We start from the raw sequence: 23802 nt of genomic DNA, 5'->3' as shown, positions 1-23802 counted from the left end.
GTGGTTCAGCTCATGTTTAAAGCTTTGACCTACCTCTAAAGGTATGTCTGTAAGAAGGAAGTCAATGATCCTTGCCGCTCTCTAGATTTTTAATTTTTTTAATTTTTTGTCGGACCTAGTGATGTTTTATTTTAAACCAGACTTGGCTATCAGGGCAAAGTCCACCTGTATTGCTGCCTTGACGTGTGTTTTGCTTTCTCTTCCCAGTTACCCCATTCCATGAGCGTTTTCAGCTGCCTGGTCCCAATAAAACAGAAGGTAATATGAGATGACCTGAAGGATAGCATCCTATCAAGGGTGATAATACATTTCAGTCTGTCCGTCAGCATCCTATTTTCAGGCTCCATGTCTTTTTTTTTTGTGAACAACTGTTTATTGAGTTAAGTTGACAACACATAAACACGTGTACACATGCTCTTAAAGATTAAGACAAAGTTCATAGTGTTGAACAGAAAGCATGACATTTGTTAAACACAAGCATTTCCTAGTTTTGAAAAGCCCTGGTTCAGGTATTAACTAATTGAAATACCAAAACAAGGCACTATGGATGCTTACACAGATTGTCTGCAGTCGTCGTCTTAAGGGCTTAACCCTGAGGTTTACATTTTTGCATCCACTATGAATTATATGACACAATTCACCTTCTCTTCCCAGAACCTGAAAAGTCTGGGGGGCTCACTTTTACTGATCGTTTTGGAAATGCAGGTAACAAAATTGACCTGATAGTTAACATCTGACATGAAATGACTCTTTTCATCTGAACTTTGGGTTTTTTATTTAAAGTAGAAGGTAACCTTGCAAAGCCGATGGGTTTGCCAGACTCCATATTTGACATTAGGCAAATCCATCTTGAAAAGCTCCACTCCACAATGTTTGTGCTGCACCGAAAACTGTTCAGACCAATCAGAGTCAGCTGAGGAGAACAAGGCAGTAGCGACGGGCGAGGTTTAGTTGTATTCAAATCTGTTTGCATGGCTGCCTCCATGCAGTGATTAGCTCGGATGCAGCTTTAGCATAGCGACGGTTTATCTAGAACCTGACCAGAAAAATAAATCAACACCAAAAGCTGTTCATGAAGTTAAAGATGTTTGACATTGTTAAAGTTCACATTTAATATGTGCACAAGATGAATTCAACATTATTACTCTCACTAAATGTCAAATATCAGAGCAGCTGAGAGAGAGACACACTTTGATCCCACTGCAGCACGGTCATGTCAGTCATGTAGCTCGAAATAGTTCCAAACATATCAGAGCTGTCAGTCTGTTTGAATGATTTCAAGCGGGAGAGACAGCAGCAACAAGAGATTTAAGTAAACATTAGCTTTTAATCCACAATGATTGTTATTTTGATTATTATATACTTATATTTATTGTATAAAATTACAACTTTTAGTGATTTTAGTGATCGGAATAGGAGTGTTTAGTTTGTTTATGATCAATTTCGGAGGGAATGTGGATTACACTGATAGTAGCAACTATTTTTGCTGAGGCTAAAATACTAGAGGCAATTTGAAGGCAATTTGATGTGCTGCTATGGCTACAAAGACACCAAGCGAGGTACCGACATGTATTTGAATGTATTAAATCACATATAAATCCATATATCGTTACACCTTATGCCATTTCCTTCCTTTGGTTCACAAGTTTGTCTGCTTTGCTATGAGTGGTTTACCAGATGGATGTGTGAAACACAAGACCCCCTGTTTTCAAGCAGACCAGAATCTGCTTGTTTGGTCTGCACCAGAGTTTGTGTGAGCTTTCACACCACTCCAAACGAACCGGTCTATCCGGGAAAATGGACCAGATTTGTTCAAAGCAGACCCAAAAGCTCTGGTGTGAATGCGCTTAATGCCAGCTGAACCCATGTATTAAATCATAGATAGAATCTTTACTACATCTACTATCAGATTTGTTGTTGTTGTTTTTAAGATTGCATACGCTCTACAGGAAGTGACATTCATTCTTGTATCAAATCTGTATAATGTGTTTTCAACATTTATTAATGAGCCAATGTTTTCTAATTCAGAGTCTGCTATCAGTGCAAGAGTTAAACTTCATTGCCCCCCTTGTAATACTTGTGTTATCCATTTTCTCCTCTCCAGTTGGTGGAATGGGAGTGGCTTTCCAGCCTGGTAGAATAAGAGGTAATGCATTTTAAAGTGGCCTGAGAGATAACATAACCATTAAAATCTTTTTTATGTTGTGCATCTGGGTAACTTGGTTGTAAATGTAAAACCGATTTACATTTTAATGCTTACTAGTACAAGTAGTAAGGCTAAGACAGACTAGTAGCTCTAGTAGACAATTTCAGGTCTTATATTTAAGGGTATTTATTATTTAATTTAAGGGTATATTTTTTTTTTAATTATTTAAGACTTACAAAAGTATTCTTTAACTTTATGTGGTCTGGACCAAGGTTATTAAAGTAAACTTTAAATAAATAAAACTAAAAGTTTTTATTTAGCTAAATTTTAGTGAGCTGAAACTATATAAAAACTAGGTTTACTTTAAAAATAAATAAATAAAATAAATAAATAAATAAATAATTAAATAAAATCAAGCACAAAATCTCCTTAGTTTTAGTCCATGACAGCAGCATGCTGAATGACATGCACAGCCACGCTTGGGGAGGGAAAACACTGATTTATTTGTGAAATACTTCACACAATGGTTAATTTTAGGTCTTCAGTTGTATTCAAATATCAAACTTTAATAAATAAAAGGAAAAGTGATGAGTAACATATGTGAATTTGTTTCAAGAAATTGTAAGATGCTGATTTTAATGACCCTTTTGTGTCTCTACCCTGATAAGTTTCCCATAAAGCTAAAACTAATATTAAAACAAATTTAAAAAACTTAAACAAAGCTTTTTTGCAAAATAAAAACTAAAATAAATTTGCAGTGAATACTAACAAAAACTACATTGACATTTAAAACGATAATAATCTTGGTGTGGACCAGTATACACACATTTAAAGTGTTAAACTCTTTGTGTGTTTAATTTATACTGTCAATACTTCTGTGTATTTTACTTTATTACAGAGGTGTGACTTTACCTGAACAACCTAGTTGGAGATCTATTCTCTTATTGTTCAATTAGGAAAGATCATATTTTACTGTACAACTCCTCAGTAGCTAACCAAAATTTAAAGTACACTTTAAATGAGACCCTTTTTACTTTTACTTGAGTCAATTTACTGACCAGTACCTTTACCTAGGTAAATTTAATCCTGAGTAACGGTACTTTTACTTGTGTAGAATAGCACTTATGCACTTTTTCCACCCCTGCTACTACCTCATTTTGTCTCCTCACTCTTTTTTTTTTAATACTTTATTGTGTCAATAAGTAGAAGTTGATACAGAGAATCACATTTCTTTATTTCTTTGTCACACATACATATACATTGACACATTTTCCCATTTTATGATTTAAATCCTTGTTCCCTCACCCCTTGTTCACCCTCACCCATACAATTGTCTCCTCATTCTGATTCGTCCATCATGGATGAGACAGGCAGAATGTTCGTCCAATCACCTTCCAAGAACTTCAAAAAAAGTCCTGCCCTTTCCAATACAAACGCTTTGTATGGGAGCTTTCCCAGATGAATGTGAATGCAAACAGTCTGTCTGCAATTTCAGGTTAGATCCTGTCTGCTCTCAGGGCAAAACAAAAGACTTTATTTGCTCCTTCTGTGATAGCGATTTGACCCATTTTTCTTTCGCTCTTCAGGCATCCCACTTCCCCCGGATTTTGTTCCACCTTATCCTCCTAGAAATATAGGTAATGAATTACAAAATGCTCTTTCTAAGATAGCAAAACTGCAAATGGCCCTTTAACTTTGTATGCCAGATCTTTTTAGTACAAAGTTAATACAAACTAAATAGTAAATACTACTGGACTCATGCTAATGTTTAACTTTGTAAATGCTGTTTTGATTGATCCTTTTATACACAGTTGTATTAAGTAACCCCAAATTTTAAAGAGTTTGATGTGTTGCAAAATGTGAATAGTTAAAAAAAATAAAGAATTTTAATCTTAAAAAGCATCACTGTATCTCATCTGAAACATGTGACTGTTGAATTTACAGAACACCTCAGACTGACCAACGTACGCCCAAGTTACGGACTACTCAGAGGACCAGAGACAACCCCCCCTTATGAAAATGATGAAGGTAACAAAATACAACCTGAGGGATCGTATCCGATATCTCAACTTCTTTGTAATGTAACGTACAAACCAGTTAAATAAATACTTCCTGAATGATACTTTCTATGAAACACAGAAAATCAAGTCTTTTAACTAAAAAAAAGAAACAAAAGTTAACCTGATAGTTAACATCTTACATTAAATGACTGAAAAAATTGAAATGTATTCAGACCCTTTGCAAGCTCAGGTGCCTCCCATTTCTCTCAGTCTTTGCTGAGTGTTTCTACACCTTGCTTGGAGTCATCCTGTAGTAAATTAAATTGACTGGACATAATTTGGAAAGGTACACTTCTCTCTATAGAAAGCCTCACAGCTGACAGTGCATATCAGAGTAAAAACCAAGCCATGAGGTCAAAGGAACTGCTTGCAGAGGTCAGAGGCAGGGTTGTTGCAAGAGAAAGATTTTAGGAAGGCTACACTGAAGGTTCCCAAAAGCACAGTGGCCTCCATAATTTTCAAATGGAAGAAGTTTGGCCAAACCAGGACTCTTTCAAGAGCTGGTCACCAAGCCAAACTAAGCATTCAGGGGAGAATAGCCCTAGTATGATAGGGGACCAAGAACCTGATGGCCACTCTGACTGAGCTCCACAGATCTTGTGTGGAGATGGGACAAAGTTCCAGAAGGACAGCCCTCCACTGATCTGGGCTTTATGGCAGAGTGGCCAGACAGAAGCCTTTCCTCAGTTACAAAAAAACACCTGAAGAACTCTCAGACTGTGGGAAACAAGATTCTCTGGTCTGATAAAACAAAGATTGAACTGTTTGGCCTCTGGTTTAAACATTATAAATTATATATTATCTAAACCAGGCACTACTCATCACCTGTCCAATACCATCCCAACAGTGAAGCATGGTGGTGACAGCATCATGCTGTGGGGGTGTGTTTCAGCAGCAGGGACTAGAAGGCAAAGGTGAGAAGCTCATAAATCAGTGAGGATCTCGAAGTAGAGTCACTGCTCCTTTACATCAAAAGGAGCTAAATGAAGTGGTCCGGGCATCTGATCAGGTTGCCTCCTGAGCACCTACCTGTGGAGGTCTTCTGGGCACGTCCAAACGGGAGGAGACCACAGGGCAGGCTCAGAACTTGCTGGAGGGATTATATATCCCATCTGGCCAAAATCAAAGCCAATACCTAAATGATTTGTACCAATAATGCCTCAATTAAAAATTTTCAGATTACTTCTTTAATGATCAGATTTTGCTTAACTATGCTGGGGTAAATGTAGCTTCCCTATTATGACCTGTAATGGTGATAAAAAGTGACTTGAAACTTATTATCAAACTATAACTGGCTCTCTTTTGTACTTCGGGGTTTTTCAGTGTTTAGAAACAACCGACTGAAACTTTGCTCATTGAATTTTAAGTCTGTTTATAAAATGTGCATAATAAACATTAATCTCCTTTCTCTTTTCAGTCAGTGGACTGGGAGACGACTTTGTCTATGATGTCAAGGCACCAAATGTCCCAGAAAGATACATCTTCATTAATATTACCAAATATGTTTACGTCCAACGTGACACTAACCTAGGCTGGCGGAATCTCTCAGAGGAGGCACGGCAGTTTCTAACAGGATCATTATCCACCACCATCATCCCGTCCTTCTACACACTGGTCTGCCTCCTCAGTGTGCCCATCAACATCTGTGCACTGCTGGTCTTCATAAAAAGAATAAAGCCTAAAAATCCAGCAGTGATCTACATGATGAACCTGGCCTGTGCTGACCTGCTCTTCTCCATGGTGCTGCCCTTCAAGATCTCCTACCACTTCATGGGAAATGACTGGATATTCGGTCGTGCCATGTGCCGTATAGTCACTGCAGCCTTTTACTGGAACATGTACTGCTCCGTTCTGCTCATCTCCCTCATCAGCGTGGACCGGCTTCTCGCTGTGGTCTATCCTATCCAGTCTTTGTCGTTGAGAAGTCCTGCAAAGGCAGTCATTGCCTGTGCAGCCATGTGGATGTTCTCTTTTGTCGGCTCGATGCACCTGCTCTTCACTGAGCAGACTTTCAACCTCCCAGAGTTGAACATCACCACCTGCCATGACATCCAACTCTCACAGCCTTTCTTGTGCTACAAGATGTACTACATCACCCTCTGCTTCCTCCTCTTCTTCCTGCCTCTCATCATCACCATGGTGTCCTACACTCGGGTGATTTTGACTCTGAGTAAAGTCCAACCAGGGGTTCCAGACCACTCACAGAAAAAAAGAAGAGCAGTGTTCTTGACAGCAACAGTACTGGTGATGTTTGTGCTGTGTTTCTTACCCACTAACATCGTCTACATCGTGCATCAGCTGATGTATTCTGAAGAAATAGAAGACCAGGAGAAAGAGATGAATCCTGACAGGCTCTATGTAATCTATTTAGTCTGTCTGTGTTTAGGAAGTCTCAACTGCATCCTTGATCCTCTGGTCTACTACTTTGGATCGTCCCAGTTCAAGAAAGGGCTATCCAGTATGATGGGATGCCAAAAGACCAAGCAGAGCACCAATGGTGGTCAGTCATCATCTGGTCCAAGCAATACAAGCAGGTCCGCCAGCCAAATCACCATGAAATCAAACCGCAAAGAAAATGCTAAAAAGAACAATCTACCCATCAATCGTGACTCTTCTCGGGGGAACCTTTGCAGCCAATATAAGAAGCAAGTGGTCTGATAGGCACATCAGGCAGGCACCAAAGGGTAATTCCATAATTTTAAAGCATGGCTCCTTTTACATCTTTTAAAATCTTTATCACATTGGGGCACAAAAGCTTTAAAATTGCTGAAGCAGATTGCTTCAGTCTTTGGTTGCACTACATACTTAGTACATTGACATACACAGTTAAGTCAGGCTGTTAGGAACTTTAACTGGACTACTGTTCTTGTCTCAGTATACAGGCACCTGGGGCGACTCAGTTTGACATGAGCACATCCAGCTCTCTAACAACTGGTGGTGATAATACCTCCTCTGAGTCCAAGATGAGTTAGAGCAGCGGTTCTCAGCTGGTGGATCCAGGGCTGTTTTCAGTGGGTCTTGTAGGTACTTTTGTTCCTTCATTTAAGTGTTTAACGACAGACAGGAAATAGAAATTACTTCACAGAATTTTTTCGGTGAATTATTCAAGAATTTTCATTTTGATTTTACATTTACATTGAACGTCATCTTGTCCATTTTTAACCCATTGTCAGTTGCTTCTGCTGCTAGTAGCTAGTGGCCATTTTGTATCCCACAATATTTTGTGACAACCAATGGCTGGCTGTTCTGTCGTCCCATTATGCTTGGTGTTACTGTGCAGATCCTGGTGGAGACGGCCTGAATAACTCAGAGTGGACAGAGAACGATAGAGAGCCTGTGAGTTGACCCTCTGTGACACTGCAGACAGGAACTGCTGTGAATAATGGCACAAATGGTTCCAGTATAAATATTATTTCACTTTTTAGTCCCCAAGAGATGGGACAAGTTTGTGCAAACCAGGTTTTAGTCATTATCATTCACTGTGTGTCACACATAAAATCATTGTCTGTGTGTGTGTGTGTGTTTTTTTTAATTCAGTGGCATTACAGCAGACATATTCTTAAAACCCAGGTTTTCTTGAAAAACACATTTTTGGAGTTTGTGTACCACAGGGTTGATATTTCACAAGCTTTTTAAGACAATAAGTCTGAAGCTGGAACACCTGGAGAAGTTTCAGTGACTTGAATCACAAAAAGGATACAGTTAAGTAATATCAACTTCCTGTGATACTTAAAACTATTCAGAAATCACTCATGATACATACAGGTATACATTATATTTTTTATTCTGTGTATTTATTACCTTTAAAATCAGATGTCATAATTTTTTTGTTGCTTATTATGTCAAATCATTTTGCTGTTTTTTTTCTCTGTATTTTGTGTTTAATGTTAAGTACACTGCAAGTTTTATTGACTCTCACAAGTAAATCTAAACAACACAAGATGTAACTTTCATTTTAAAATAAATCATAAATAAACAAAAATGGTGTTTCTTTTTCCTTTTGAACTTTCCTTTTTAAAGCCAAGCCTTGAACCAAACTGTGGTCAATGATTGGCAGCAATGATTGCTGCCAATCATTGACCCATATCACAGCCTAGTAATGATAATAATAATAATAATAATCAAATACCCTAAAATATTTTTAATATTTGATGTGTGTATTTCAGGCTGAAGTAGTTTTACAAGACTGACTTGTTTAAAGTGGAAATATATATACATATTATTTTTACAGCATTTTTTGAAGTGGACATTTTTTTGTCATTAGGGACAAATTTATTTGGATATTAAAGGACCTCTTAAGGGTTGAACTGGCTTTGATTATTTTTATTGTAAAGTTAAAAACACTTGAGCGTGGATAAGAGCAGCGCAGAAGCCCAACAGTCTAGAAATGAGCAGAGAGTCAACTATGCTTTATTTCACATCAGATCTGAGGGGGTGAAAGGAGAAAAACCACAGCTGACTGCTTAAGCCAAGACATGAAGACATGACGTATCGGCTCCTTGCAGAAACAAGCACCAGTACAGGGTGTTACAGAGGGCACAATGTAGAAGGCTGGGCCATATAAAGTGGACACAAGCACAGGGAGGTACAGAAAAAACTAAATATGAAAGATGAGATTACAGAAGTGAATTTTATGTATATTTATATTATTTAATTTTTTCCTGACATTTAATCTCTTCAAGTCCCGTTAAAGCACAATATAGTATGTTTTAACAGGGCTTTCAGCATTGATGCATTAGTTGCAATGTAATTAACGTTCATTATTAGTTTTAAATGGTGTGGTTTATAACCGCTTTAAAGACTGTGTAAATTTAAACCCCTAAATTTTTGTCTTAGTGTAACCCAGCTGTAGTTTCAGTAATCTAGTGTTTATTTCATTTTATTTTAATGTAACTTTATGTTGATTTAATTTTAAATTAATATATTTTATGTTATATCTAAAATTCCCTCTAAGCATTTACAGCATTAATTTGCACTGCCTATGCAAAACAGTTGCTGTAGTTCACTAAGCCACCACTAGGAGGAAGTGTAGGCTCAGATGGGTCTATCTGCAGCAGTAGAGTGAGCATGTGTGCCGCTAGTCCACTCTCTGTTCCTGCCTGCCTTACATCGCCTGTTTTTTAAATATTTCCCTGCTAGGTGAGCTTAAAAATAACTTTGAAACAATTCATGTGCTATTATAACATTCTTATGCATCTTGATTATATTTTGATTGTTTGAAAGAATGTTATTGGCATGCTTTTAGCGATTTTAGCTAATTGTTAATTAGCTTCTACGCTAGGCAGTTGCCTTTTGTTCAATATATGCAAGCTAAACCCATTAAAGTAATTATTTCTTATGGTTAAACTCAACTCATGGTTTTTTAAAAACTGATTTTTTTTTTTTTTTTTTTTTTTTGCATTATACAGTAAGTTGTCTTCTGTTAAAACTAGACCCAAAACTAGACTAAAATGTTTTTGAGTTTTCATCAACTCAAACTAGACTAAAATGTTTTTAAGTTTTCCTTGAAAAATTAAAGAAAAAGTAAATACTTCTACCTGATGAAAGCAATGCTAGAAAATCTCTTTAAATTCCTCCTAAAAGGTACATTTATAATTAATACTCATGGAAATAGCTAATTGAAGGGGTTTATATTTCTTCCATCTCTCTTATATAACAATATTTGAGCCAAAATGACATTTATGATATTGATTCGTTGTAATTCTTTTTAATAATTGGCTGCTGTGTGACTTCACACAGCAGACCGGCTGCAGCTGATTGGTGGACAGGGTGTTTCGAGAAGGCAGTGAGCAGAAGCAGAACACATATACAGTGAGATGATAGATACTCAACAGAACCGGTCCGGGAAATACATGAAACCACAGGAACAAACACGGATAAGCCTTATCAAATACTGCCTTTTTATGACTGATTTCTTCAGGAAGATGTTTTTAATTTGTCCAGAAAGGTTGCTGCTGCTCACTCTGATGTTTGGATGTGGTGCTTTGGGAACAACTTTGAATGGTAAGAAGAACTTTAGTCACTTTACTGGATTGTGGTTCTGAACAGCAGTGTTTTTGGTTGTAATTTACAACCAATAGGTAGCTTTACAATTTGTAAAATAACAGTAACAAATATAAATCTTAAATCAGTAACTGTATGACTATTGAAAGAGAGTGAGTCATTGATCATTTTTGGATCTTATTTTTAGTTCATTACAGTTTCAGAGGGCATGAATAAACATTTTTCATTAAGTGTAGTAAAGATTGTTTCAAGCACTCAGTACCAATGTGAAACTGATTTATCCACATAAAAAAAAAGTAAATAAATATTAATATCTATAAAGCTAAGGATTCAATGAATACGAAAAATAAATGAACTCACAACAAATCTGATACAGAACAGAATGATATACAAAAGGCTGAGCCACATACGTACATTCACATCTGAAATACAACCCCAATTCCAGAAAAGTTGGGACATCCTGTAAATGTTACAGAAAACAGAATGTAATGATTTGCAAACCTTATTAACCAATATTTTATTCACAATAGACCATAAACAACATATCAGGTGTTGAAACTGAGACGTTTGACCATTTCATGAAAAATATTAGCTCAGTTTTGAATTTGATGGCAGCAGCACATCTCAGAAAAGTAGGGACGGGATCACGTCAGGACCACATCGCTGATCAAAAAGGCACAGCAGCGACTCCACTTCCTGAGGGTCCTGAAGAGCAATGCCCTGGCCAAGGAGCTGCTGGTGTCCTTTTACAGATGCGCCATTGAAAGTGTACTGGCATACTGCATCCCAGTATGGTTTTCCAGCTGCACTGCTCAGGAGAAGACAGCTCTTCAGAGATTCAACAACACAGCACAAAAATCACAGGCTGTGCTCTTCTCTCCTTAGAGGAGCTGTTCAGGTCCTGCTGCCACAGGAAGGCCCTGGGCATCCTGAAGGACTCATCCCACCCAGCACATCACCTGTTCCAACTGCTACCCTCCAGAAGACGGTTCAGGACAATAAGAGCCAAAACTAACAGACTGAAAAACAGCACATATCCCAGAGCAGTTGCAATAACAAATGATAACTGCACTGAATGGAACTGCAAACAATTTAGTTGTACTTGTGTACAGTGACAAAAAAGATTCTGATTCTGATGTTTACCATTGTGTAGCATCCCCTCTTCTTTTAGCAAGTCTTGAAACATGTGGATAACAAGGAGACCAGTTGCTGGATGTTTGGGAGATGAATGTTGTCCCATTCTGTCCTCAGTATTCTTTGCAAGTGTTTTTGTTTTATTGTGCACTTAATGTTTTCTGTTGGTTCAGCACCATGACTCTTCTACTGAGCCATGCTGTTGTGATGGATGTGGTATGTGATTTAGCATTGTCTTGCTGAAATATTCAAGGTCTTCCTTGAAAGAGACCTTGTCTGAGTGGGAGCATGTAGCTCTGAAACCTCTATATACTGTTTTTAGCATTGATAGTGCCTTCCAGATGTGTAAGCTGCCCACACCATGGATACCAATGCAGCCCCATACCTTCAGATGCAGGGTTCTGAAATGTGAGCTGATAACCAGATGGATGGTCTCTCTCCGCTTTGGACAGCAGGGAACGGTATCTGGGGTTTCCAAAAAAGAACTTTAAATATTGATTCAACCGACCACGTAACATTTTGCCATTGTTCGGTCCATTTTAAAGGAGCTATGGCAGATCATGTTCACACGTGGCTTCTTCTTTGCATGATCCGGCTTTGACTTGCATCTGTGGACGGCTGGGTGAATTGTGCTGACAGGCAATGATATCTGGAAGTGTGCCCCAACTTTTTTGGAATTGGGGTTGTACGTTTTTGTAACAGTATTATGCTTTTCAAAAGGGATACACAAGAGTACATCATTTTGCATTACCTACTAGGGGTGTAAAGGTATGTGTATTCCTTTTATACCCATTCGGTATGGGCCTCTCGGTACGGTACAGATGTGTACCGAACAAATACATGTGGAACGAAGCTCACATAGAAAGACAGAAAACCGGAGCGCAACTCACTGTCACACTGTCCTGGCAACCACACAACCACAGCACACGACAGCAACAACCTGATTATTCCCAGATAAAAGAGTCCTGTTTAGGAACACTTAGTTTCCCAGTAAAATACAACAGTGGACAAAGACAACAACAGTAGTGCTGACACTACTCAGCAGCTGTATCACTGACAGCACGTCCAGTGGACCAATCAAAGCATTTGAAAAGGCTCCACTCAAACAAGAACGTCACTGTCATGAGTAAAAACATCAGAAAGTCTCACCAGCTGTCTCTCCTATTCTTTAAGATTGTTTTTATTATAACACTGGTACTCTGGCTCTCTGAATCAAATTATTTTACCTTCAACTATCAGCCTCGGAGGAGGGGGAGAGGGGGACTTCATCATGTCTGCAGCTGCGTCATAGGTAAAGTTATCCTTAGATTTCACATGGCTCTAACCTCTTTATCCACCAAGATGGGCTGTGAAAAGTTCTCCCACATTTGTAGTAGGTCCCATTGGTTAAAAAAGTTATCCAGTGATGAAGTCCATGGTGAAATCGGCAGGATAGGCGCTAATTTGCATACTTAACAAGCTAACGCACGGCTGTGTGATGATGTGTTCAAGTTTGTTGGAAAATTTTAGTGTTTAAAGAATGGGTATAAATATGTCAATATATGAATTTTAAAAAATCAAGTAATTCAAAATGTATTTATTTATTAATATTTTTAATAATTGAAGAACCTTTGGAAGGAGTTTGCTGCATTATTGATAAATGTTATTTATTCAGCCTATTTATTTTAATAAAATGTAATCAAAAAATATACTGTATATATATTTATTCACTTCAATTACCATACCAGAAACATTCTGAACTGTGACTTCTAAACTGAGGTTCAATGGTACCGAACCAAAATTTTTCTGTACCATTGAACCCCTATTAGCTACCACTTCTACAATCTTAAATTTGTCTTCGTTTCATTTTCTTGGGTTAATCACTGATATTTTCTGACACAGAGTTATTTTGTTCGTCTTGCTAACTGATGGTTGATGATTGATTAAGAGTGTTTGACACATTTTTACTTTCTCTTTCCAGAAAGTGCCGTGGAAGTGGGCTTTGACGATGATTACACACCATCCTACGATCAGGAAGACTCAACTTCCACTGATGAATCTGGATATGAAGGTTACAGAAAGGGCTGTTTGCATTTGTGTTTGCAATTTGCAATACAAGTACCAGCAGCAAGGAAATCCTTAATTTAACCAGCTGTGATTTCTTAAACTCAGATTATTGAATTTTTACTTTGAACAATTTAGGTGGTCTTTAACCTTTGAGGAGTTTCAGCTGCACTCCTAGAGTGCAGAAGTACTTCAGAATGCTTCATCCTGTTCTCTAATGATCCAGGTCCTTCGGTGGCCTCTTCTCTTTCTACACTTAGTGTTGGTATAATTCATAAGGTTTATGCAACACTTTTGAACAACCACAAGAAGTAGCAATTCCAGACAAACAATCTCAGCCTTTTAAGGGGAGGAAAGAGGAAAAGACACTGCTGCTGACTTTCATTAAACAGAGTAATGGATCCTGATTGATGAGTGCTGCAAGGGTTCATAATGTTGGTATAATCTAACCAGGATCAGATGCTCTTGGGATGTCAGAATGCTGAGGAAAAAGTCAGAAATTTGAGTCTAAAGTCCGGAAAGTCTAAGATTTAAAGTCAGAATCTCTGATTTTAAAGACTGCAACTGATATGTATACACACAAAAAATGCTGAAATTCTGAGATTAAGGTCTTGGATCAGTCCACGATTCTGTAATTTAAAGCAGGGATTCTGATTTTAGTCACAATTTTCAACTCAGACATCTGTTTTTGTTTCTTAGAATTCAGTGAAATACTGTCAGAATTCTGAGATTTAAAGTCAGAAAGTAAAAAAAAAAAAAAAAATCTGTGTAGTGATAAACAGTAATAATAAATAAATACTATCATAAACCTTAAAGAAGAATGGGGCAATTATGTAATTATGTAATTATTAATTAATTAAAACTTTTAATGAATTAACAAAATAATTCATTATAAATCAATCTCATATCTTGAGTAATGAGTCCTCGTGACATTGACTCCACTTCCCAACTTAATAATGATTTCTGGACAACGACTGACGTTTTGAAGATTTATTATTTAATCACAAAAGGACAGGCGTAAATCACGTAGTTATATGAATATGATGCGAGTAAATAAACAGAAAATGACTAAATGTGATAGTAAAGAAATGATGCTTACCTAGTTTGATGGAGAGTGGATGATTTGAGGATAAAGAAAAAGATAATTAATGGCATAGAATTTGGAATGTAAATTTGGAAGAAAGCAATCTGAATTAATCACTAGTTTAAATGAAACTTTGGAGACACTTTCACCTGAGGGGTTGAAGCAGGATGCCGAGGAGGGAGGACGGCAGGAGATGAGCCATCTAGCAGGTTCTGGAGTCCGGGGCTACCATTGTTTTCAGCTCGGTCAGATTCTTTGTGATTGTTGAGCTGGTTACTTTAGCCATGGCGCCGAAATGGACCCCCAGAACAGAGAGTCTGATGAACACGGCAAGATGGATCTTCTCCACGGACTCGAGGAAATCATCTTGTTCCAAAAAAAAAACAGTTCTTAATTCATCCAATTAATAGCAAATTAATGTCTCAGGACAATGACATCACTTTGATTATGGATCACAGTGAAGTCTGAACGTGTGAAGAAGAAAACTAGGTCTGTTTCAAAAAGGCTATGAAAGATTATAGAATTCGTGCAGGATCAAAATAAAATTTGAGGTCCATTTAATCTATTGAACCTGGCTCAGACTTGATAAATGAAACGTGTTTCACAGAGGAGAAGTTGTTTCAAAGTCTCAAGAGGACTTGGCTCAAACTTGAAGAAATTTAGAAAAACTCCGGAAACTACTGGAAAATTCAAGGACGAAGCCGGAAGAAGACTGAATTGAACGCAGAAGAGGCAAAGACAGAACTGAAAGGGGTCGAGTTCTGATATCTTTCTTAAACGAGAGGGAGGAGTCTCTTCTCTAAGTCCTCTCCTCGGGATCATTTACATGCCACTCTTCATCAAGTTATTAATTCCAAAAGAACAGAAGAAAATTCTAGAATAATTTAACAGCAATAAAACTGCCACAAAGTAAACATGACGCAACAAGGTGAATGATCATAACCTGACACGCCAGATAGATGTTTCACACATCCATCTGGAAAAGCTTCAATGGGAAACGTCTGAGAAAAGGCAGAGGCTTTGAAAAAAACTTGGAGTGTGATTGGGTGAACGTTCTGTCTGTCACATCTCTACGGCCAATCAGAGCAACAAAACACGTGACGTAGCCGCTATCGAGCTGTGCATGCACAGCTACTGAAGATAACACGAAACATGGTGACTATAGACATGTAAGTACCTGACTTTTTGTTGTTTTTGAAAGAAAACAACACCATCTGCTTTGCAAGGTTAGAATGATATGCACAGTATTAAAATCCGAACATTTTAATATTTACAGGCTCTCGTCTGGGAGAGCTGTAATCACCGAAACGGCCAGTAGATGTCACTGTGGTTCCATGGGAGACTTTCAGTCTGGCGATCTCAGCTCTGAAGGACCTTTAGATTAAAGTCCATCAATTAATTTCTCCATAACCGAAGGTGCTACAAAGTCATGAAACCCATCATTGTGTTACCTGTGAGCAAACTAAAAAGAATATAAACATTTCCTGTTGAAAAACATGATGTTTAATATAGTTATAAGGCATCCCAGTTCACACAGCCTTAAGTCCCGATTTTAAAGTTTTGGTCTCTCTGGGATCTGTCCTTCCTTTAGGGGGAGTCAGGTTCAGTGTTGTACTATCTGTGAAACTCTTTAGACAGGAACTTGGCTCCTAAACAACGATGGATGATTGATAGGCATGGGGGAAAGAGTCCTTCCCCTCTTGTAGCATTCCTGAAGTGATCCTCCAGATTTTAAGATAGTTTTGTTGGGCAGCAGCAGATTCAGGCCTCTGATTCCACTACACCGGTTTGAGAATTCTTTCTCTCTCTCCAGTCAGTGAATGGGAAGAGGGCTCAGGGAAAAATGACACACCACTTTACACCCTGCAAGTACATTACCAAGAGCCAAAGGACAAAAGTAAGATAAACTGAATGGTAGAATTTACTGACAAATACTCACTTTTATGGTGCTTAGTGTTGCCTTTTTGACATTTTATAATTTCTTTTTTCCAGTCAATCCCCTCATACATGGCTTCTACCATAACAGCAGACCATCCTATGACGTGGTGGAATTGGTCCATTCTGATCCCTTCGAAGGTGATAAAAATTCTCAGTCATCCTCTTTACCCATCATATTGCTTTATTATAAACATAATGACATCAACTCTTAACTCTTAGTTTCTGATATTCTGTGCTTTAATATCTGATGGGTCACAGTCCAGGAGAAAACAGTCTTAGTCATCATCCCATGTAATCCCCATTTTCTGTCTTTGCATTCATTTCAGATGGATCGGACTACATCAACAAAGCATTCAACAACCAGGATGAAAATCCCCTTATTCAACGTAATGACTCTAAAGTTCTTGTACTTGATTCAAGGGCAAACAAAAGCTCCGTACTCCATTCATACCTATATAACACCAGCAGGGAGGGTCTCTCAGGAAAGGCACGGTTGTTTCTAACAGGATCATTATCCACCATCATCATCCCATCCTTCTACACGCTGGTCTGCTTCCTCAGTGTGCCCGTCAACATCTGTGCACTGTTGGTCCTCACTCGGAGGGTCAGGCCTAAGAAGCCAGCAGTGATCTACATGATGAACCTGGCCTGTGCTGACCTGCTCTTCTCCATGGTGCTGCCCTTCAAGATCTCCTACCACTTCAACGGAAACAACTGGATATTTGGTCCTGCTATGTGCCGTATGGTGACTGCAGCCTTTTACTGGAACATGTACTGCTCCGTTCTCCTCATCGCCCTCATCAGCGTGGACCGGCTTCTTGCTGTGGTCTATCCTATCCAGTCTTTGTCATGGAGAAGTCCTGCAAAGGCAGTCATTGCCTGTGCAGCCATGTGGATTTTGTCCTTTGCGGGAACGATGCACCTCCTCTTCACTGAGCAGACTTTCAACCTCACAGAATTGAACATCACCACCTGCCATGACATCCAGCCGTCAAAGCCTCTCTGGGGTTACAAGTCGTATTACATCACCCTCTGCTTCCTCCTCTTCTTCTTTCCTCTCATCATCACTTTGGTGTTCTACGCTTGGGTGATTTTTACCTTGAGTAAAGTCCAACCAGGGGTTCCAGACCGTTCACAGAAAAAAAGAAGAGCAATGTTCTTGACTGCAACAGTACTGGTGATGTTTGTGCTGTGTTTCACACCTACCAACCTTGTCCTCTTAACGCATCAGCTGATGTATTCTGAAGGAGCTGTGGTCCAAGAGTACAAGGAGAATACAGATAACATCTTAGTCTTATATGTGGTCTTTCTGTGCTTGGGAAGTCTCAACTGCATCCTTGATCCTCTGGTCTACATTTTTGGATCATCGCAGTTTCAGAAAGAGCTATCCAACATGCTGCTGAAGCTACAGAAGACCCCAGAGAGCACCCTAACAGTCCCATCAACCAAGCAAGAATGAAAGGGCATCTCTGGTTCTTTAGAACATAGATCCTTTACTTCTTTTATTTTATAATTTAGATAACAATAAGACTCAAAACGTTCCCGATATCTTTTAGGGCAAATCTCAGCGTTGAATGTAGTGCATGTTTTTGCAACTGGCAGACTTTGGTCTTCTACAAAAAGCCTGTCAGATGCAAACAACCCCTTGAAATGGCTTAAATCTACTCAGGTCAGGTCAGGTATGGGAGCATATGCAGGTTCAGCGCGTCACCAGGTCAACCTTGGTCCTCTACTGCTCTGGCCTCCTGATGACCATCATCCAGGCATGCACTAGGCCCATACCCCATCTCTCCAGGTACTGACCCTTCCACGAAGTGCAGTTGCTACTCCTGCATCCAACAACTGACCCTTCCCATCCCTGCTCTCCTGAGCACATCAGCATTATTTTATTTTACCTTAATTTAACCAGGTAGTCCCTTGAGATTGAGATTAGACACATGGACTTGCACTACCAAAAGATGCACCAAAGAGAGAGTCCAGTTGGCACCCCTGGCCATCAGTCAATACCCATCGGGTATGCCACACTGTCTTGCCTTGCAAATCCATTGCCCCATGCACAAGTCCATGTCTGTGGTTGATCTCAGCCTTGCAATCTGGATCAACGGATTTTGCTGCCAAAGGTGAACTTCTCTACAATTTCCATGCCCTCAACAATCATAGACACAGATTCAATGGCAGCATTCAAGGCAGCCTCTAATGCTTGGATCTTTATTTTGATCCAGGAGACGCGCATTCCCAACGCTTCCTCACTCAACAAGCTAAGAGTCCCGACAAAGACATCTACAGTCTCTGCAAAGATCACAGCATCATCAGCAAAGTCAAAATCTGTGATCTGGATATCACCTAATGATACTCCACAGTTTGCTGACCCTGTCACACGTCCCATTATAGCATAGGAGCTAATATGCACCCCTGCCTCACCCCAGAATCCACTGAAAGGAAGTCAGAGGTGGAGTCACCTCACTTCAAGGTAGAGATAGACGGATATGTTTTTTTTCTGGGCTGATACCAATTATTAGTAGTCAAGAAGGCCGATAACCGATATTTGGAGCCGATATTCATTTGCAGTAAAAGTAAAAATATTGGTGTCAAAATTTTGAATAATACAAACTCCAACACTTAACTTTGCTCAAGAGATTATGCATCGCTGAACACCATGGAGTTCATGTAGGCTCTATGATGCAGTTACATTATGTCTTAAGTCTTGAACAGCAATATCGTGCTCCTCTCTACAAGAAACTATCAAAGACAGCTTCAGGACACACTTCATGTAACAATATGTCATTTTCTGCTGCTTGGGATCTCTCAATCAACACAGAAAAAGTTCAGGTAAAATAACTTGGTAGTTAAACAGCCATTATTACCCTCTCACACAAACACACTTCTTACTATTATCACTAAATATTTCACCATCCATATTGTCAGCAACCTTGTTTCAAGTGATTAAACTGTTAAACACACTTAATAGCCTACAGCATCTTCACTTTAATAATCTGTGTTTATCATAGGAACAGACAGGGGGCGGTAATGCACCAGAGTGATGGATGCCAACCGCCATAAAAACGAAGAAGAAGAAGGAACAGACAGCTACCGCTAACGTAGTGGGACTTACCATAACGTTAGTAGTAGTAAGTTGCAGAGTTTCTCATGTGGCTTCCACACAAACACACAATATTCTCTATCATAACAGATATTCTCCCCATTGCTACAGTCTGCTGAGCGTCTGGAGCCAGAGGAGGAGAAAGCAAGCCGGTGGGCTAGTCGGTGGGCTAACGTTACGCTAAAAGCTAATCAGCCTTCACCTGAACGTGCTTTCCTGCAAAAAAACTGGACTGTATTGAGTTCATTTGGTTTTTACTCTCTCTCTCTCACACACGCACACACATACCTGTACTATCACCGACTATCTCCATATCGATATTATCAGCAACCTTGTTTCCAGTGATCAACAAACACATCTGGAGAGACTGCAAGTGAGCAGAGCAACTATATAACGTTGCTGGGCTCATCGTAACGTTATTAGTAGTTGTGAGTTGTAAAGGACTGGGATGTTTATTAAAATTTTGGGAGTGTCTGCTGCCTTAACTTATCCTCGAAACATATAACTGCTCTCCGGAGCTCCTCTACTCGGCAAAACTTTTTCTGTGCATGCACAGCTTTCACTGCTGATTGGCTGTTACCCGTGCCTAACTTTGATCATATTGCTTTGCCCTTTAAACAAGACAGTGTATAGAAGGATCTTTCTAGAAAACCATGATGAATGTTTGATGACATATTTATTGTTCTGCATTAAAATAGTTGTAAAATATATAAGCTACAAATGAATCTATATAAAATGAACATGCTTGATATTCTGTGACTATTTTGTATTCTTTGTAAATATGTTTGCTGAAATGCACTTGGGTTTCACTTTGTAAATGTGTCATTCCTGCACTACTTTACGCTTAAATATCCTCATCTTTTTCCCCTTGTGGGTTTTCTTTATTGTTGTAATGTCACTCTGATGATGGTTTAAAGCAGGGGTTGGCAATTAAGTTTGGCCTTGGGCTAAATTTTTTCTGACCAACTCAATGGCGGGCCAAAATTACATCTTCAACAGGTAAACCTGTCTTTCCTACTAAAAACAACCTTTTTTTCTCATCTATACTATTATATCTTGTACAGTAACATAATTCAATAAAGTTATTTATTTAAAACCAATGAATTTGCTACAGGCTGTTATTACTGTGTTATTGCTTTGGCTCAATACTGTGTCTGCTTTCTGAAACAGACAGTAATCTGGCGATAAGGCTGCTGTCTTTAATCACTTAATCACTCACACACACTGTCTTTTAAGACTTAACGGTTAAATAATTACCATTTTAAATAATAAACACTTCTCTGAGCCTAACGCATTAATCATTTTAAGGACATTTACTGTAATGATTTGGCTTTCCGTTAATAACGCAGCCTATTCTCGCGTGACATCCTGATGCTGTTATTGTTTTTTATGCTGAGATAACATGAGACATTAGATCGCTAGCTAGCAAGAAAAAATGTCACTGTCAAAAACAATGAAAAGAAAAGTTGATAGTGAAGGTAGGACGTTCAAAGAAGAGTGGAAAGAAAAGTATGCGTTCATCCTACCTGATTTTATAAATGCCAAGCCAGTCTGTCTCATCTGCAATGAGGTTGTTGCAGTTTGCAAGGAATACAATATCTGAAGGCACCAAGAAATGAAGCATGGCAACTTCAAAGAAGCATATCCACTCCAGACAGAGGCGTGGAAGCAGAAACTTAGAGCACTGACAGCTGGATATGCGCATAGCAGCAAGATCCTGGTTCAAGGACTCAGCGCAGCAAAAAGTGACAAGTGCGTCCCCTAAAGCAGCATGGGTTCTCAACCGGCACAACAAACCATTCACTGACGCAGAGGTGTTTTAAAGAAGTGATGGTGGCAGTTTTGGAGGAGCTGTCTACTGATAAATCAATGGATGGCGTGATTGCCTCAGTAAAACAGGTAACTCTCTCTGCGAGGTCAGCTTTACATAGACGCACTGTCGGATGCTGTGCATTGAGTCATTATCAGTGGTCTGGCCATTGATGAGAGCACCGACAACACAGGTGTCAGCCAGATGTGTGTCTATGTGCGATATTTTGATGGAAAGGAGTTCAGGGAGGATTGCCGTCTCTAATTCCATTAGAGGGGAACACCACTGGGGACATTATATTTACCAAACTGGAGGAATTGTTCAAGCTGCATTCATTGTCATTTGAGAAAATCAACCTCATCGTGACAGACGGGGCACCTGCCATGGTTGGCTGCCACAGAGGTCTGGTGAGATTGTGACCCAAATGCACAGACTGCATTGCCTCATTCACCACAGTGTCCTGTGTGCCAGGCTCAGTGGAGCGCTAAAGGGAGTTATGGATAAAGTGATGGACAAATGACTTGTCCTGGTTAAGTAAAGGCAAAGCGCTGGAGCGCTTGTGTGCGCTACTGGATGAGGTTAAGGCCTTCCTGAGATTAAGCAAGATGCGAGCTGCAGACGACCACCTTGCCTTTCTACAACATGAAATGTCCATGTCCAATGTAGCATTTTTAACAGATATTTTTGACCACGACTAACCGTTGAACAAGCAAAAATTTGTCAGAAAGTCTTGGCAAAGAAGTTCCCCATGTCAAATTCTTAGCTATAATTACACCCCTAAATTCAATAAAAACAATGTTATTGACAAGAGAACATTACCAACATACCAGATGATGATAGAGAGATATTTCAATCCATTTTAAGAAAAATATTAGCTCATTTTAAATTTGATGGCAGCAACAAGTCTCAAAACAGTAGGTACGGTGCAACAGCTTGGAAAAATAGGTTGCACAAATTAAAAACAGCTGCAGGGTCATTTTGTAACCAGTTAGGTTTACTGGCAACAGGTCAGTGACATGACTGGGTATAGAAGGAGCCTTTTAAAGAGGCAGAGTCTCTCAGAAGTAAAGATAGGCAGAGGTTCACCAGTCTGCAAATGAACTGAGTGCAAAAATTGTGGAACAATTTCATAAAAATGTTGAATATCCCACCATCTACAATCCATAATGTCATCAAAAGATCAGGAGAAATGTCTGTGGTTCTCTACTCTAAATCCCTGCATGGGCTCAGGAACACTTCCAGAAATCACTGTCTGTCATCACAGCTCACTGTACCATCCACAAATGCAAGTTAAAGCTGTGTCATGCAAAGAAGAAGCCACATGTGAACAAAATCCAGAAACGCTGTCATCTTCTCTGGGCCAGAACTCATTTAGAATGGACTGAGGCAAAATGGAAAACTGTTCTGTGGTCAGATGAATCAAAATGTGAAATTCTCTATAGAAACCATGGCTGTTGTGTCTTGCAGACTAAAGAGTAGAGGGAAAATCAGCTCAAAGTTTCAAAAGTCTGCATCTCTGATGGTATTGGGCTGCATTAATGCCAATGGTGTGGTCAGTTTACACATCTGGAAAGACATGATCAATCCTGGAAAGTAGACAGAGGTTTAAGAGCAACATATGAAGTTGTACCGTAAAATAATTTTCCATATTGGTAAGAACAACAAAGGAGGGTGTTCAGGTAAAGTCACACCTCTATAATAAAGTACACAGCAAAAATTGGCAGTGTTAATCAAACTTATGCAGAGTTAAATATAACACTTTAGAAGTGTCTATATTAGTCCACACTACATTGCAGAAGATATAAGAGGGGGGAAAAAACGAATAAGAGAAGAGGAATGTTAAAAAATTGAAACTGATGCTTTTTATAAATCTCCCTCTTTGTTCTTTTCCTGTGTCTTTGTTCTTTTTCTGCATCTCTTTCTTGTCTCTCTTTTCTGCGCCTCCTTCATCGCTATATTTCTGCAACACCCTCTTTTTTCTGCATCTCCATCTTTGTTCTGTCTCTGCATCTCCCTCTTTGTTCTTTTCCTGCGTCCCCGTCCTTCTGAATTTATTGAAGGATAGCCCCTTGAGATGCAGCATCTCGTTTTCAAGGGGGTCCCAACACAAAAACATAGAACAATACAGACTACAATACATAACAAACACAATCAAACCTAAATGACAAATACAGCCCCTCCACCCCTTCTCCAGCTCCCAGATACATACATACATACATACATACAGAAATAGATATACATACTGTTAATATATATAGACTGTGTATACAAACACATGCATACACACTCATACATAAATGTAGATATACACACGTGCATAAATATAAACATAACATGTATCTACATACTCAAACACATAGACGTATATACACATGTAATCGTACATGTAGTTTTCCACACACAAGCATATGATATGATTGTGTACACCCATTAATACATAAATGAATAACTCAGAAACAGGAGCATCTTATTTTTAAATAAGGC

The 23802-nt window shown here is 39.0% G+C and overlaps 2 protein-coding genes across 4 annotated transcripts in view; both read left to right on the top strand.

The window, feature by feature from the left end:
• The window catches only part of LOC121525260, a 55877-nt gene that overhangs the window by 10032 nt on the left and 22043 nt on the right, over window positions 1-23802 (top strand). Inside the window, exons 9-15 of one of the 3 annotated variants that reach the window (XM_041811151.1) lie at window positions 208-258; window positions 655-705; window positions 2105-2146; window positions 3733-3783; window positions 4091-4174; window positions 5624-6890; window positions 7082-8092. In XM_041811151.1, coding sequence (XP_041667085.1) covers window positions 208-258; window positions 655-705; window positions 2105-2146; window positions 3733-3783; window positions 4091-4174; window positions 5624-6864 — 1520 coding nt within the window. In that variant the 3' untranslated portion in view covers window positions 6865-6890; window positions 7082-8092. Of the gene's footprint in view, window positions 1-207; window positions 259-654; window positions 706-2104; window positions 2147-3732; window positions 3784-4090; window positions 4175-5623; window positions 8093-23802 lie in introns of those variants that run through there. The other 2 variants (XM_041811152.1, XM_041811150.1) reach the window with 2 other exon arrangements.
• On the top strand, window positions 14766-17867 carry LOC121525235 (proteinase-activated receptor 1-like). Its single transcript, XM_041811108.1, has 4 exons — window positions 14766-14799; window positions 16284-16367; window positions 16463-16546; window positions 16735-17867. Exons 1-4 carry the CDS (start codon window positions 14766-14768, stop codon window positions 17865-17867), a joined length of 1335 nt encoding a protein of 444 aa, XP_041667042.1.

The sequence above is a fragment of the Cheilinus undulatus genome, linkage group 17, assembly GCF_018320785.1.
Source record: "Cheilinus undulatus linkage group 17, ASM1832078v1, whole genome shotgun sequence".
Lineage (NCBI taxonomy): Eukaryota > Metazoa > Chordata > Actinopteri > Labriformes > Labridae > Cheilinus > Cheilinus undulatus.
The sequence above is the reverse complement of the archived record's forward strand: the minus strand, read 5'-3'. Positions and strand labels throughout refer to the sequence as shown.